We start from the raw sequence: 18133 nt of genomic DNA, 5'->3' as shown, positions 1-18133 counted from the left end.
AATTTGAACATGATGAGTATCCAATTATACTAGCGTAAGTAGTAAGTAACCACCCTTTCCATTACAAATAGAAGAAAAACATTCCACCACTCCATAACTAGGTTCCTATGACTGTTTAACAGCTACCAAGAAAGGCTATAATGATTTTACAAGCTTTTGAAACTCTCTTCACAGAAGACAGTCAGAAAAAAAACCCTTTCAGTGCCAATTCCCATCACCTTTTTAAGACAGCATAGTTTGTTCTTAAAGGCAATCTCAGTAAGTACTCTTTTTTCTTCCATATTTGATGAATAAAAAGCTCTCTGCCTCATAACAAGTAACAAAGAATGCCACCATCATTCCAACACTTCCCAGGAGTTCCATCATGCAGTTAATCCTTCACTCAAACTTCTCTTGACAATATATTCATCTGCTAATGATGAAAACTGTTGCTAATGCTTCCATCTTTTTCCACCTAGTACTATGGCACAACGCTGTATAGATCGGCATATCTCTGTATGAAGGGGGAAGCTATTATGTCATTACAGATTTCATTACATAAAACCAAACTGTAGTATTTCCTAAAGACACTTCTTTCACAGCACCTGAAAGTCCGATAGCATGGAAAGACAACTGTTGGCTTTGAAGAACAAGAGAAATTATTCTATGAGAGAACAAGGCAAAAAACACCCAGGTTTGCCTTAGCCATCAAGAATACTCTCTGGATAAATCATCCTTTCCCTACCCCTTCCCAGTGCTTCATCCTGTCATAACTAACAGTCCATGTTTTCAAGCAGTCTTCAAGTACTGTTCAGCATTCTTAGGAAGGTGAAAAACAACTGAATCAACAACAGCTGCAGGGAATTAGCCATCTTTAACCTTGCAAATTAATATCCTGCTTTGGGGTTTTGGAGCGTAAGAGGAACAAAAACACATGTTACGAAATACAGATTAAGACAATCCATTCATCAAGAAAGTATGAGCAAAAATCTAGCCATGGCAAAGTAGAGCATGTGGTATACTATTAAAGAGGATGGGTAACATTTATTTTGCTTCTTAAATGAATGACTGAATTTTACTATCAATTTGAGAGGCTCCAAAGAGAAAGAATATTCCTTTGAATATCAGTTCCCTCCAGGAAAAACTGATGAAGCAGTAACTCAAATTATCTTTGAATGGAATTATTTAAGTATTTTACAAATTCCAGAGCCTCCAAATACGATATAACACTTCCCACCTCTAGCTAGGTCTCTCTTTTTTCAGAATGTGTCTATGAACAGATACTTCATTTTAGCCTAGAAAAACCTCTCGCAGTTCTCATCCCAGTTTCTACTTTCTTGCTGAATTCCTAGAGAACTAGGCATGCGACAAAATATACCCAACAAAACCAAACCAAACAAAACCACCTCCACTATCATTGCCTCTAGAAGGCCACTTAAATGAAGTAAATAAAAGGTGTTTCCTTCTCATCTGCTCACAGGGGAGGGCACCCATTAATAAAAATAAACTATATTTTTGATTTAACTTGTCTTATAGGAACAGAATGAACTTAGTAAGATCTACTCAAGCTGCAGTGTGCTGCCGCTCATTTTGGCATGTTCAGTAGTACCTTGCAGACACAGAAAAAGAACTGTTAGAACAATGCCCAGAAAGAGATTTGCAGTTTTCTGAAATTTCCCTTCTTTGAATCTGAATATCTGTTTTACTAGAAGAAGAGGTATAGAAATAACATACTGTGGAAAGGCTAAATAGGAAGGGAAAAAATTCTAAATTCCTAAAGCAAAACAATATACAACATATGAAATGTAGACTATTACAAAAGAAAATTTTCCAATTAGACTAAGGAAGTTAAGTATCATAAATCAAACCTCAGCATTTGGAAAAAACACACACAAAACCAACCAAACAAAAAGCCTCAAACCCATAAAAACAACAACCACCAAACGTTTGAACACAGTCAAGCAAAACCTAAGCTAATTTGATATATCATCATAACCAAGACCTGTAAACATTCTAAGTCTGGAGGATCTGCAAGATGTTGACAATATCCATAGCTGAATCTCCTCCAAAGCTACATTAAGTGTAGAATTAGGTGGAATATTATTCATAGGATGATCCACTTCTTTACTACCTCAACATACTTAAGTTATAATCTACAGAGCCTTTGTATTTCTTTGGTAGAGCCCAATAAGAAGGCTAGATAGACAGCAGTTACTAAAAGCACTCTACAGTCAGAAAGCTCTTACTTGGGTTTAAAGAAGTCAAAGTAAGTTGTTAAACATGGTAGCTGCAGTCATACAGGACTTCGTACCAAACATATCCTACTAAATGGCCTGTGGGCCAACTATGCTCTCCAAATCCACATTCTTAAGAAAAAAAACCCCTCTCTTTAGCAAACATAACTCATTTACTAACAGTCCACTACACTCCCAAATATTGCCATTTAAAACAAGCAAGAGAACAAATAAAAACAGCCAAGCAAAAAACCCAAGGAATTTTTCCTTATGATTCCAGTCATATTCTTAGTAGGTTCCATATAGCTTTTACTGGAATAAGAACACAAAAAGCAAGATTTATAGCTGAGTATTTGTACAACTGACCTGAAGGTGGGTGGGAAACAGGTCAAAATAACCCCTGAAAATTCTGCTTTTATAGGAAAAAAAAAAGGGATTTGTTTTTTGCATTTAAGTTCCTGATGTCAAGGTAAACTTCAGTTTACTTTAAATTGCTCTTTCTACTAAATATTAATTCCCCAGGCATTTGGAATACAAACAGCTGTGCTGCATCTGAGAGGCATCTCTAAGAAAAAAATTTCTAAGGACGTATTTCCCTCCAGGAGAATGAAATGCAATCATATAGAATTTTTCTGGGATAGTGCCCACTAAGAAATTTAAACACACAAAGAATTAGGTGGAAATCATCTGGATATTACGGAATCATTCAGATTTTTAAAACCTTGCAGAGCAAGCAGAGTTTAGGGTTTGGGGTTGTTTTTCCTAACTCTATCCTTAAGGACCATGAATTGAGAAAAAGTCAAGTCTGAACCTCATCCAAAAATACAAAAAACAAATTAAGTGAAGGATGGCAGCGTACATCTGAGTACAAACCCAGGAAGTATAAAATGTCTTTTTCCCTTACACCGGGGCACATTCTTAAGCAACTGGACAAAGATTACTGACAGCAATGAGCATCTCCATTAATATTAAGAGGCTGCAATCAGCTGATAAGGCCTTACAGGCCTCATGAAGGAGCCATGAACAGAAACCTTTGGGACATGGTAATGCTCTACTAAAGAATATCACCACGCTGCAGTGCAGAACTGATGAGAAGTACTTTGTCTGGGGAGCATTTCTGAGGCGCTTACCTCCTTTGAAGTCTCTTGGCGTCAGGATGAATGCTAGCTGTCCTCGGGCTGCCATCCCTTTGAGGGGAGGGAGATACAGATGAGCCCAAAGGTTCTCTTCTAAACACAAGTCCTTACTGCAAGCTGGCCAAAAGGTCCCTGCAATCAAAGAAATCATTGTGGTTTTGCATGTGGCGCATTTATGTCCTTTAATCAAGGTTTGTCAGCCATCTAACATGTTCAACCACAAAGAAAAATGAAAATAAAAACGCATCTGCTGGGTAGCCAATGCAGAACAGAGGCTAAGGAAAGTGAAGAATAATTCATTCCAGTTTGGGCACTATTAACTCCATGAAAAACACAGGCAACATGATTTTTCAGACTAAGCAGAACCACCTCAGTGTACAGTATTATACACGTGTATACATGTATTAAAAAAAGCTATTTGCCTTTGGAATAATCTTCCAACACTATGAAATTCTTCTCTTCTTCACAGCACAAGAGAAAAAATCACATTTTCATTTCTAGCCGCACATACTCATCAATGTATTCTACAATCTAGTGCAGCAGTCATTCTTGAACAATTAGCTCTTGCAACTGCCACTGCAGTGTACAATTAATCCTCAAATGCATTATTTTTGCCATAAGCTAGTTGTAACAGAGCTCACAGAGCCTCTTGCTTGGAAAAAAAAACAATGGAAGTTCTGTCACAATACTGATAAAAAGATTCCTACTGCAGAACATTTAGCAGACTCATCTGTTTGCATGCCAACATGCTAGAGCCACAAGCTCCGTGTTTTCTTTAGTGTGAATCATCTCTAACAGTGTTCAAATTCACAACCCCTTTGGCATATTTCCTGGGCACATGCCCTTCCACATAGAAATGAATCTTTATAGTCCAGCTCTCACAAGCCTAGGCATGTCATATTGAGCCTATGATTTCCCAGAGCTTCAAATTAATGGGCAATCTTGGTTTAGAACTCTTCTACCAAAGTATATTACAGTAGAAGCAAATGGACAAATACTTCTTGTATAGCCTGCAAAACCAGTTCCTAGCTAGTAAGCAGAAGAAACTTACACAACAACTGAAGAACTGTACACATCGCACTTCCTAAAGGAGTGTGCAACCACTTATTTAGAACACTAAGTGTACCTAAGTCCATACTCTTCTTCCCATCTGCCTATAGTCATTTTCCTTTTTCTTGCTTCAAAAAACAGTGGCAGGACAGTGAAAAATCCCATCCCTTATAATCACTATCCTTTTGAGACCTCATCTGGGGTATTGTGGCCAGTTCTGGAATCTTCAACATAAGGATATGGAGCTGTTGGAACGGGTCCAGAGAAGGGCTACAAAGATGATCACAGAGTTGGAGCACCTCCCATACGAGACAGTTGGGGTTGTTCAGACTGAAGAAGAGAAGGTCCGAGGACACCTTATAACAACCTTCCAGTACCTGAAGGGGCTACAGGAAAGCTGGGGAGCGACTGTTCACAAAGGCTTGTAGTGATAGGGCGAGGGGGAATAAGTATAAACTGGAGAGAGGCAGATTTAGGCTAGACATAAGGAAGAATTTCTTCATGATGAGAGTGGCGAGGCACTGGCACTGGTTTCTCAGGGAAGTTGTGGATGCCCCATCTCTGGAGGTGTTCAAGGTCAGGTTGGATGGGGCCTTGGGCAGCCTGATCTAGTGGGAGGTGACCCTGCCCATGGCAGGGGTGTTGGAACTGGATGATCTTTAAGGTCCCTTCCAACCCAAACTATTCTATGATTCTATGTACTTTTTTATTACTTAGTGGGGCTGACAATAGTCATTCCCTGCTTCCCTGTCCACCAAGCAAATAAAGAGTTCATAATCATGCCTATTGAGTCGTTACCTTATGGGGCAAAAAAAACATGCTAACTGCAATCTGTTGCAGATTTTTTCCCAGGAATTCCATTTAAAGAGGCCCATGAAGATTAAAGAGTGACTTATGTGGTTTTACAACAATCACAACATCTGTCTATTCACCTCTTATAAAGAAGGCAAGAAACACAAAAATGTAACCCATAATGAAAGCACCATATGGAACTGAATTTTACTGATACATCCAATGGTTATTAATAAACTATACGAAGTCCCAAAATGGGAAATTGAAAGCAAAAGTAAATCAGCATTAGTTTACAGAATTCATTCACCCAGATAAATTAATTACAACAAAAGCAGAACTAACAAACCTTGCATCCAAGAAATACTGAGATTAATAATTTTTTTTCAACAAAATGTCACTGTACTTGCACCTGTATTCTTAAACATATTTCACTGGAGTAGTTCACATTAATAAAACCCAAGAGGGTTATGAATTAGCCTCTTCTCTAGACCAGAAACTAACTTCCAATAGAAAATATGAAGCACAAGAACCCCTTCACCTCCACTGTCCAGAAAACAACTGCTCTAATGCTGGCATCTCTTCATGTTTACCCATTCAGTAAAATTAAGTTCAAAATTAAGGGTACTTCTTTGTACAGACATCAATCCTCCATCAGTTTAATTCTTTTTTGACCACTTGTGTGTATACAACTTCCAAGATCATTTTACTGTTCTTTTCTTTTCACCTTTTACATTCATATTGCTACTGAATTTCATTGCTTCCTTTACAGAATATAGAGAGGCCAACCCTTCTTCAGAACACCTACTGTATCTACGTATCAGTCCAGGTTCACCACTCCAATCTGTGCAAAACCACCATTTTTTTCTGCAAACTCCTTATTATTTTCCAATTTTTCTCCTTACGACTCTTCCCCTGACCTCTGATTACTGCTAAAAACACCTTCCATTTATATCACTTCCATTCTGCCTTTCTATGTTTTTGTTTCCTTCTTACAAATTGCTGTTTCAAGAAACTGCTGAAGAAAGGAGAGAAAGCCTCAGTAGCTCCAAATGATTATTTTTATCCCAACTGTTATGCAACAGATTACACATTTAGTAGTATAATGAAAAACGTAGACAGAAAGAACTTTAAGAATTTGGTTGAAAACACTAGCTCCTGAACACAAGAAACGTGATGCACTAATACAGTACATAAATCTATTCACTGTGGAACTTTCCTTTTGAAGTTCAATATTTTTTACTCTAACTTTTTTCCAATAACAATTTCTGAACACTCTGTATTCAACCATTTTAATATGCTTATTAACATGATCTGTAACATGCCATAATATTCCTTCATGAGTATAAAAGCAGAAAAGTCATATTCTTTACAACTATCTCCATAGAGACCATAAAAAGACCTAGGAAAACTCATTTGACCCAAGTTGATGAAGTAAAAGAAAGTTATCTGAAGTATCCTGAAGTGAAAGAAAGTTAACTGAGCAATGCAAAATACCTAATGTTCACATGAAAAATAGGACACAAGCATAGTAACTATGTAAGAGCACAAGACTGACAGAGGTATGTAAAGAAAGACATTTTTAATCAAAATGGCAAATATTTCAAAGGTCCACGAGAACATCAGACCAATAGACTGGCAGCCACCTGACAGTGCCATTAGTCAAATTCTACCTGCAAAGCCTTGTGCAAAAAAGCCTACTGGGGCAACAAGATGGGGAACCAGCCCATGGAACTACTCCAGCTAAACCTGGGCACAAATACATACACACACACTTTTTTCAGTATTACTGTTGACTGATAAAAGTAGTTTCATAAATGATGACTTTGCTATGCGCTCCCATAAATCTTTAGACTAAGCTGAATCAACAGTATACAACTTCCCCCATCCTTCACAAAAGATGAAGAGAAAAATAATGCAGTTAGTCCCCCGCTTGCTCAATGAGCCAAATCACTCCACTGAAAGTTTAAATAGCCCCTGCTGCTAGGCGGAGGAGGCAGCCAGTTGCAAGGCAGAGCTGGACTTCTCTTTTCGGCAGGAGTGGAAAAAAGCTGGCACCTGGATGCCGCACTAATACTCCCTGTTCAGATAGCTCACAGGCCAGTAGCAGAAAGTGTAGCAGTTAATACACAAGATACAGAAGGACATTTGACATAAACAATTACACATACTGTTAGAAAGCACTGATATGTCATCCTGATCTGTACAGCCAAACCAAATACAAGGCTTCATATTATAGCTAAGCTAGAAGCAAGCCATTACCAAAAACTGTTCTTTCTGCCCAGACCTCCCAGTTTCGGGACTATCCAACTCCACCATTATTTATATTTTTTGCACCTGACCTTGCAATTTTAAAGCCACAGATCTGAACTGGCTAATCTGTAAAGGTCTGGGGTTTGCTCTTTTCAAAAGCCAAGTTATTTTTGGACGGGGCAGGCGAAGGTAAACCAAGTCATTCTGCAGTCAACAGATTCAATACAAGTAAAACGGCAGGAACATGAAAGCAGGACGGGGAACAAGATATTGTTGCTACCTATTTCAGCAGCAGCTCCCTGTTAGATCTGCCTAAATGCATTCACCGAGAAGTGGAATCATACACAGAGTGTTTCATATCATACAGAAGCCAGCAACCTAAGCAGTACAGAGGCAGCTTTTAAGGCCATCACAACCAGCACAACACAAACATATTACTTCCAAGAAATGATATTTTACACTGAACTTTCTATTTTTTTATTTGAAACAAGATCAGAATAAAATGACACAGTTAAGTACCTAAACATTAAGTAACACAAAATATAGTCATTATGAACTCTCAGGTTTTTTTGAGATAAACTAATGATGTTTCCCAATCTTGATACACTTCTACAGTAAGAATTATTTAGCCAAAAAAAAGCAATAGTGTGGAACTGATTATACTGATAAATAGGAAAATCCTTGAAGTAATCATTGTTTACCAGCTAGGGTTTTCCCCAGATTCAAAAAATAGGACAATACAATGCAGATTCCAGAAAGTGATAATAATCCCTTGGACTGCTAGAGGAAAGTAGAGGAATAAAAAGTTTCTAAACTTACATTCAAAACTATCTTTGAATAAAGACAATGTAAACAACGGACTTCTTTCTCACTGAAAAGCACAGCAAATAGCTACAGAGGAAGACAAAAGTAGTAAAGACTACGGACAACAAAGGTTCCAAGCTGCAAGGCAACCATCTCTGAAACAAGAAGAGCCCAAACTATTTTATATATGAAACAGCCTCATAGCAAAACCACTTGTGCAAGCGACAGATTCATGAGTTCTTCCACTTGCTTTTGCCTCTGTCTTATTTATGGCTGTTAGGGGCTGCATCAACGGAAGGTTTCAACTTGTTCTTTAAATCAGCAGACCAACCAGATGCGAAAGCCCAGCAGAACCATGACAGAAACTCTTGCTACCCCTCTCAGGGCTGTCCAGCCAGATGCAAGTTTCACATTCATTGGGACAAAGGAAGGCAACACCTGTCAGCACATCTGGAGGCTGGTGCTGCCTTGTGAGAGTAGAGGGGGTTACCAGTTGCATCGACTAGAACAGGGACTACCGCACAGAATTTGGCTTTGGTCAACAGGACAGAGAAGGCCCTCCATTGCCTCAACCCCTTACAAAATGCAGTCATGACAACATGGCTGGAATTGTAGCAGGCAAAGTGAGATACCTTTTTTTTTTTTTTCAGTTATGTGTTCCTAACCCCTATTCAAACTTCAGTGACTGTGTTTTGCAAAAGTTGAGCCTAAAAGGGCATCAGCTGCTGCTCTGGGGCTGGGCACACAACGCAAAGGATGGAACAATCGAAACACTAGTGACATGTGCCACTTCTCCCTGTGCTGAGGTGGCAGTCCCTGTTGCAGTAGGTTCTAAAGTACTAACATTAGGCAGGAAATATCTGCTCTGCTTTCCCACCCTGACAAGCAGGATGCAACCTGCCACAGGACATCTAATACATCAAATGAAGAAAAAACACACCAAGTTCTTTAACTTCAGGCAGACCCGCAGCATACATTTAAGGTAACATCAGTTCCAAGATACTCATAAATGTTAAATAAACCAGTTATAGCTGTAAAGCAAAAGGACATCAACTTCAAACTTATTAAAGCCAGATATAAACACTCACATTCAATGGTACATTACCTAGATGCTGTGGCAAGAATAATCAACATATCCACATTAATGTCCTTGAGCTTCCTAAGGCGTGCAAGCTTTAGGCTTCTTTAAATTCAGCAAATATTGATTAAAAAAATAACTGCATGTGGTACAGAATCTACCTCATATAAACTTTTCCAATATTTAAGCTACCTATCTTCCCTTTAAAAAAACAGCGTTTGTCATTACCAGATGAAATTTGCTTAGTCTGGCCACTAAACAATTACATCTTGTCATATTTTGGCATAACAGATTAGAAAATACTGAACTATCAGCACTTAAACATGGAAAAGCTTTTATATATACACATCAAGTCACTTCCAAACCTTCTCTTGGATAAACAAAACCAAGACTCAACTTCAGTCTTTCTCTGGAAAACAGGTTTTCCAAACCTCAAACTGTTCCTGAAGCTCCTTAGTGAATGCATTACACTGTAAAGTGGCCATGTTATTCCGAGATTGGCCTCGCTGATGCCACCAATGTACGGCAAAGCCCTAGTCAATACAAGATTTATTTTGACTCAGCCACAGCACTGCTTACCAACCTCATGTTCATCTGATTACCTAAAATAAGCTACACAACTTTCAGAATCACTGCTTTTCAAAAATAAATTTTTATTTCTAGACTTCAGTTGCCTGAACTCATTCTACAGAGCTCACTTAATCAAACTTCACAGAAGCAGCACACATTTTTTCATGACAGTATAATCTGCCATTCATAAAATTTAACCAGAAGCTATTTTCTGTTTTCTTGCAGTCTAGATAAACACCAGCTTGACTTACGCCTGTAAGTGTACTACATCCTAGACATGAAATAAAAACCCACACAGGTATAAAGACTAAAATTAAAATTATCAGCAGCTATCCCTTATGAAACTTACCACGATCAGCTCTTCTTATAAACTTTTTTTTAAAAAAAAGAATTTCTAAAATCCTTCTACAGAATGGGAAGCTGTCTGCGTAAAAGGAGGGAGAAAATTAAGCAGAAGTATGATTTCCATTGGGTCAAAAAAGCAAAACCAGTTCAAAAGATGGTATTGCAAAAGCTACAAAGTGTGCTAGAAAGATACATTTGAAGGATGAAGAAACATGAGCTTAGACACAGCAATATTTTTTTTAAATATGTACAACAAAACTAGCTCAATATCAGTTGAATACCACATGCACGAAGTTATATTGGACGTTGAAACTCCTTAGGAACGTGCTCTACAATTATATTCACATGTATAGAAGTCTAAGAAAGGGAATTTAAAGACTTCTTAATGCATACATAGATATATAACATCGACCTCAGCTTTTGTCCATAGACATATATTAACCTTAGCTTTGAAAGTGATATGTATATGCATATATGCAAAAAAAGCCAAGAAAAATTTATTCTTCCACCATTTAAAGACAAATTAATTTCCTCTTATATATTCCTAAATAATAATCCCAGATCAAAGAAATATGAAAATGTTACTAAGTTATAATAAAGCAGTAATTAAAACTATTCACAGAACTGAAGAAGCATTATCAGAGAGGCATCTGAATCTTGGAAATAAAACAGATTCCAAACAAACTAGCCTAAAAAAGACACAAGAAACAACTTTGGAACCAAATCTAAGCTCTTGAAAAACATGTAAAGCAGAGTAAGATGCAAAATGCAGAGATGACAAACTCCTAGACAGAAAATCTTTCAGAATAAATAGCATAGCAACACTTCTAAAGAGTTACAGTGTGGCAAAACTCAGAAGAGACAAACTGCTTTAGGCAATTTTATAAGAAAAATTAAAAAAGAAGTCTAACAAGAAACACAAGGAAGCCCTGCTCCAGTTCAAAGGAGGCAGTGGATGCTGTTACCTAAAATGTGAAGAAGTAAACAGACCCAGAGAAGTTTCCTGTATGAATTTCACAGGGATCTAAAAAGAATTAATATTCTTCTATCCATGAAGCATTTAATCAGATAATAGATGGAGCAGATGAACTGTTCATTTGGTAGACAGCAAGGATAGGTATGTTCCCCAGAGCAGGGAGACAATAGAATCACCATCTGTTTTGCTAAGCCTGGTTCGTTAAGGAATGTTGATAGAGGTTTTTAACACCCTATGGCAGATAAGGAATGGGAACCTCTCGAAATACATGCATCCATATAAAACATGCCCCTTCAATATGCTTTGATAACAATATTCTATAGTTACTTACTAGCTCCTACAGTAGACAAAAGCTTTTTATCCAAATAGAATGGGAACATGAAGACACATCATATTTTAAAACGTGGTTTCTGAAAGCAGTATGTGCATTTCTGTTTTCTATAAAGATCTTAGGGTTTCTGACAAACAGATGTTCTTCAAATTGATTTATATTCAGAATGACATTTTAAACTGGTACCCACTTCACTAACGCTCCCTGCTCTGCTGGAATGAGCTCTGACCACAGCAGTTATACACCAACCTCCAACAACAAAGCACAAAGCCTAGAAGGAACAGAAGACTTGGTCTATGCAAGCAATAAGGTGGGGGGTTTTAACACTCACTGTGTTGAAGCTGTAATACCTCAGATGAGTAATTTTTCTTTCATATCCAGAGACTATGCCATATATTGCTGAAACGCAAATACATGTCTGAAAAGATGAAGTTGGGATACAAAAAAAATTTAGAGTAAGATAATTGGACTCGATGATCCAATGGGTCCTTTCCAACCTTGTGATTCTGTGATTCTGTGATTCTGTGAATTTAACAAGACATTTGAGTGTAGCTCCCTACCCTAAAAAGTAGCTAAAATTAACATATATATATTAAATGCAAATTTCTAGGGAAAAGTAACTGCCATTAACTCATTAAATGCTAATACTCATTTCAAGTTGTACTTTCCATGTAGATCATGCAGCAGACGCCAAAAGCTTGACAAGCTATTCTCACAAACATCATCTGAAGACAGTAAGAGGACTCAGGCAAGTAGAGTTGTATCATATAAGCCCTCTAAAACTTCAAGCAACAGGTCCCTTAACACACCGCTATGTATAATTATGTGGCTCAAATGAAGCAGCTGTGGAATAACAGAGAATAAAGAACAATACAAGGATTTCTCAGAGACAGATGATTCAGATTTTTCTTTTTTAAAAAAAGAGTAACAACCCCAAAATATTCTGACTACCTGGAAAATCTTTAAAAATATAAAAGGCTTCATGGCAATGCCCATCAACCACCTGTGCTGAAAGTACAGAATGCGTCTTAAAATCTGTCAAATATTTTAATGGGTGTCAGAACAGGTATACTGTAATTACATAAACTTGTCCTAGAAGGGGACATTAATCATCAGGTCTGCTGTGTTCCAAATGGGGTAGAAGTTTTACTGTTTCGGTATCTTGAAACTTGTTATGAAAAAATAAATACCAAAAATTTCTCATAAAACATATTTAGTCCTACTTAACGACGGACAGGGATTATTTAGGAATAAAGTTATTACATAATAAGACATATCTTCATCTCATAAAAGGATATGCAAGAAACCTATGGAAACAAAGACTGATCTACAACAAGAAGGAAAAAACATGAGAGACTGAAATTGTTATTAGAATTGCTGTTTGTCTGCCAAAAGTAATCTACAGAAAATCAATTTAAGAGTTCTTTATAAACAGTAACTCTTTCTATCCAGGACCCAACAGATACATGGTCACACACCACATTGCACAGGCTTTAGAGAATAACGCCTGTAGTGGCTGGCAATATAATCTAAGATCCTATCATTTCCCACTTGCTTGCTTCAAAGTTGTTCATTGTGTGAGAAAACACTAATATATTTCTTTTCATAATTAGAGCCAAACTGTTAAATTGTTGAAGAAGCAATGTTTCCTAATCACTCAAGATGTGGAAAATAAATGTGTTGAACATTCTCAATGATGGATTATCATGTTGTCAGAAACAGAGTTAAAAGACAGTCAGACCCTTAGAACTATATATGACAGTCCTGGCTTGCAAACACAACAAAGATCTGCAGCAAGTAAACCTAGATTCTTAGCTAAGAATATTAACCAATATTTAAACGTGAACCTTTTTAAGTGTGTACGTGTGTGTACGTGTATCTGTGTATGTGATGACACATTATTACTATTCAATAACAAGACTTGACACTTACTTTAGAAAGCAAGTGGAACTGCAAAATGTTTCCTTTGCAAAGATTCTGTCAATTCAGCATCACATAAAAGCTACCACATATTCATTTTTAACAGCATAAAGAAATTAGTTTTTCTGTCTTGAAGATGAGAATTTCTGTAGTACCAACTGTCTTGCAAAACACCACATTCACAAAGAACTGAAGTAATGAACAAATACGACTAGCTGTCCATTCCACTAGGTGCAGAAAGAGCTATACTCTCCTCCAAAAGTAAGAGTATATAATAACGCATATTGTTAGTGTAGTATCTTAGAAAACTGATACAAGCTGGTAAATTCACAAGCCGCTGCACCAGACAGAAGTGATGCAGAGTACAGTTTATTTTCAGAAGGTCCTCCTCACAAGAGTAAGCAAATATCACTGATGACACATCCAGCCAAACCCATTAAGTCTCATCTCTCCTTCCACTACGAAAACCAGTCGTTGACAAACTACCTTCACAAACTGTTGACATTTACTCACGTCAAATTTGGACATCAGATTCTCCCTTTCAGCCACACTGCCATTATACATTTTAATAACTATTAAGTGGCATTCCCATCTAACTATTTTTCTTGTGTTGTTTCACTTATCCTATAAGCTCTTACTGCTTCTCCACCAAAATAAACAAATTGAAACAGAGAAAGAGTCCAGGAGAGAAATACTTTTGCCTTTTTGCCATACTCTGCTTAACTACCAAACTAGACTGAGAAATTTCAAAAGCAGTAATGAAAGCAATAATGAAAAAATTTATCCAACTTACTGTGCTTAATTACGTGCCTCCCGATGCTTTTGAGATCTAAACTATACATAAGTTGTAAGTCCAGCACCAGTGACAGGTTATTAGGCCTGAAACCGTTCAGTGATAAGATAGATACCCAAGCAAACTGGTTCCCAGTCCAAAGGAAGAAAGGAAAAACTGTCTATCCTTTCAGTAATGCATCTCATGGATTCAGAAATAGTCCTTTTTTTCTTGGAAACTAACTGGTAAGCTCAGATATCCAGAGATAAAACGGGGTTCCCCTTTCAGAACCTTCATGTCTTTGCTGACAAACTGAACATTTCCACAAAAGCATAAGCAGACTGAAATTTAAAGTCTTTTTTACCTATTTGTAACTTCAAACCCCTGTCAAAAGAACAATTTCTTATCTAGATTGCCATCTCGCTTTCAGAAAAGAAAGAGCTATCCAGATGGAGACAAAGTCTGACCAAAGAAATAAAGTAGTACCAAAAGCTTCCAGATATCTTCACTGCCTTCTAAAGGCAATAAATCACTAAATCCATCCAATTTAAAAAAAAACCCTACAACCATCTCTACCTGGCATACTTAAAACTGAACCCTAACTTTAATTAATATGGCAGGGGGAAGGAAGGGAAACAGATTCAGAAGGCAGTTAATGGAAACCTCTTCCATTAGCTTCACTTACACCTAATGTGCAAATAGATCAACTTTTAGATTTTAATTTTAAAATCATTAAGATCAAGGCTGGATTTGTTCTCCTTTGAAAAGCAACCTAAGCTTTGCCACTAATCAAACCTTGACAAAAACTTTGAAGCTTCACAAAACAGCTGATACTATGTAGGTTTTTACGTTTTGACAATTCAAATGTAGACTTAGGTTATATTTTCTAAATTTAAACAGACCTACATTCTCCTAATAGCAAGGGAATCTAAACACATAATTTAGAGCTTAACAAATTTATCCTATTTAAATTAATCTACTCTTGTACAGAAACAGCAAGAGACACGTACATTTTTTTCTATTAAGTACCGTCACTTCACAAAACACAGTAACTCGTTCTTCTAGAATTGAAAAGACAAGAACATATTTTTCTTCAATTGAGGTCTAATTGAAACCTTTTCAACGAAAACAGGCACAACTGGATAACCTGGATATAATTACTTATAAAATTAAATCACCATCATCTCTGGGCCTCTTACCTTTAAATAGGATCCATAATATTTAGTTACATATGGACTGTCACACTGACTCAGCACTGTGATTTCTTGTTGGATGTCTTCTATTTCATCTTCTGCTTCTTCTAGGTCGATAATTTTTATAGCAACCACTTTCTGAGTCCGATTGTCAATTCCTTTAAAAACTTCACCAAAAGAGCCCTTACCAATTTTCTCCAGTTTTGTGAACAGTTCTTCTGGATCTGCCCTCAGAGTCTGTTAAAGATAAGAGAAAAATTACTCGCTATTTGTAACATTAAAACAATATGTGGTATTTTTAAATAGAAACACATTTTGATTGTTTATGCAGCTGTTCTTTTTCTATCTCCATAATTAACAAGTTCCTCCTACACCCCTTATACGCACACACCTCAACATCTATGCTTCTCTGTACATAAAGCACAAATTTAACACTGCCCCTGTAGCAGGGTTTTATGATATCTGGCATTTGATAATGCTGCTACCTCAGTTTTCCTTTCCCAATAAACTGCACCCAGGCACGGAGAATGAAAGATCCTTACAAAGATTTGGTTTCAATTAAAACCAAAATAGATCAAATACCAATACCAATGAAAGTGAACCTTCTGTCTACCTTTTTTTCTTGAAATCAGTTCCTTCCCAGAACCCAGGGTCCTACTCTCTGGAATTTTTCACATATCTCATTCTCTTAAGGATTTTGTTCCCAATCTTCAGTGCCCAGACTACTGTGTTCTTTTGTTTGATGTGGCAAGCAATCCTCTTCAATTTTCTGCTACTAAGGAACACCTGCCATGCTTCCTCCTTATCCCTGACCCCAAAGTTTTCCAGATTTCAGGATTTCTTTTTCTTTTTCTTCTTCTCTCAGTTGAGTAAACTCATTCACTCTTAAAAAACATCCTCTCCCCAGCTATCTTTATTTGAACAGTCGCATGAAAACTATGAGTGCTCACCTAAACATGGGACTGTAAGACTTAGGTGGACCACTCTGCCATATTTGTTTTTTCTCCACTGTCAAGTACTCAGCTAGCTACTGCTGCTCTTAGAATTCTCACTTTCCATGCACAGATGGTAAGTTCCATTGTGTACCTTCTTATTTTAACAGCAAGGAGCCATTATAGCTAACAAAAACATAGACAAATTACAATTAAACTGCAAAAGTCATAGGCAGAGGGAACAGTCATGAAAGGAAGAAAAATAGGATAGGATTATTTATTATTTACTATTTATTATTTGTTGTTTATTAGTCAGTTATTATCTTCCCCTGAAGAAATAAAACAAACAACTCAAAAGACCTGTTATTGTTCTTAAACGGTTGAGGTTTATGCTAACTCATAAGTGAATAGTCAGTGTTCATACAAAAAAAGGTTCATACAAGAAAAAAATCAGTAATGCCTAAATAAGCATAAAACCACACAGTTTATACTTAGCTGAGCTTTGTAGAAGCATAAGGAGAGGAATGAAAGTTTCTAAGTTACCATTGACAAGCACTGAGCAAACATTTTCTCTTTAACAATTAAATTTAGCTCATACAGCACCTCCCACCTATATGTCTGTTTATTTCTGCTCTCACAACTCAAATGTTCTATAATTAACCCATGCAGCCCCAACAGGAAGGTAGTCTAGGATATGGCAGTTTGTCCAGAGGTATCTGAATTTCAGAGGTGAATTACGTGCTTTGAGGACTAGGTAGCTCTGACTGTGAGCCCAGAGATAAACCCACTCAATCCTTCAGGCAGTGTGTTTGCAGAGCAGTCGGGATTCTATCATTATGTGGCATAAATTGAAAGTACACTACTACTTCTGATACTTTAAAGGAAGCTACAAGACATCACAGTTTTCAGATAATCGTTCCAGGAATAGATCACTGGTGAGATGAGTCCAGAGAAAAAATACTCTAAGTATACTGCAAGGCTTCATCAGCCCCAAGAAGCTCCCTCCCTTTTACATCTTTTTGATCCATTTTTCTATCCAGTCAGTTTCAAGAAACAAACGAAAGGACATGGGATTTTATACCTTTTTGCCATTAAAAGGAATAGAGCAAGAGATCCAAGCTCCTTCCAGCAAAAGAAACTTGTTCCTCCTCTACCTTCAGTGTAACGAGAGTTACACACTATCACATACCATTAAACACTACCTACATAATATGCTAATTTATCTCCCACTTAGAAATCAGAACAGGGCCCTTCATGTTCTCCTGCAAGTGCAGTTATCTTTTAGCTACACAGAAGGCCCTACCAACACTTCTAGGGACATCATTTGTAAGAGATCACAAAACATCAAGGCATCAAATTGTACTGTAGCAGTTCTCATGCCCCACAGAATGTTCTTTTGTCAATACTTAAAACAGTCTTCCCTGAGAATTCTTCAGGAATAAAAATAATCTTAACACTTGCATCAGATATTTTCCCTTGTGCAAGACAATTATCAATCTATCCTTTCAGACATACTGCGTTAGAATTTGAGATGACACGCTGCAGAGAGCTGTGCACGCCTAATCCATCCCCATAAGCCTTCTAGTTCCATTCACTGGCCACAGGAATTTAAGCATTACATCATTACAAAAGCATCTGGGTAAGCCACAAACCAATCCCAGTCACAGCTGCCTAAAAAAATTCTGCGTTTCACCTCCAGAGACTGAAAAGACAGCACTACTCAAAGACACACACTACCGCAGTTGTTCATGCAGGGTAAAATTCCAAGGGT

General features: G+C 37.3%; 1 protein-coding gene across 3 annotated transcripts in view; it reads right to left on the bottom strand.

The window, feature by feature from the left end:
• STK24 (serine/threonine kinase 24) overlaps positions 1-18133 on the bottom strand; it is a 61882-nt gene that overhangs the window by 32400 nt on the left and 11349 nt on the right. For 2 of the 3 annotated variants that reach the window (XM_054056108.1, XM_054056107.1), the window contains exon 2: positions 15437-15667. In XM_054056108.1, the coding sequence (XP_053912083.1) occupies positions 15437-15667 (231 nt within the window). Of the gene's footprint in view, positions 1-3343; positions 3482-15436; positions 15668-16380; positions 16549-18133 lie in introns of all 3 variants that reach the window. The other variant, XM_054056109.1, reaches the window with a different exon arrangement.

Source organism: Cuculus canorus, chromosome 1, assembly GCF_017976375.1.
Source record: "Cuculus canorus isolate bCucCan1 chromosome 1, bCucCan1.pri, whole genome shotgun sequence".
In the NCBI taxonomy this organism is placed as follows: Eukaryota; Metazoa; Chordata; class Aves; order Cuculiformes; family Cuculidae; genus Cuculus; species Cuculus canorus.
The sequence above is the reverse complement of the archived record's forward strand: the minus strand, read 5'-3'. Positions and strand labels throughout refer to the sequence as shown.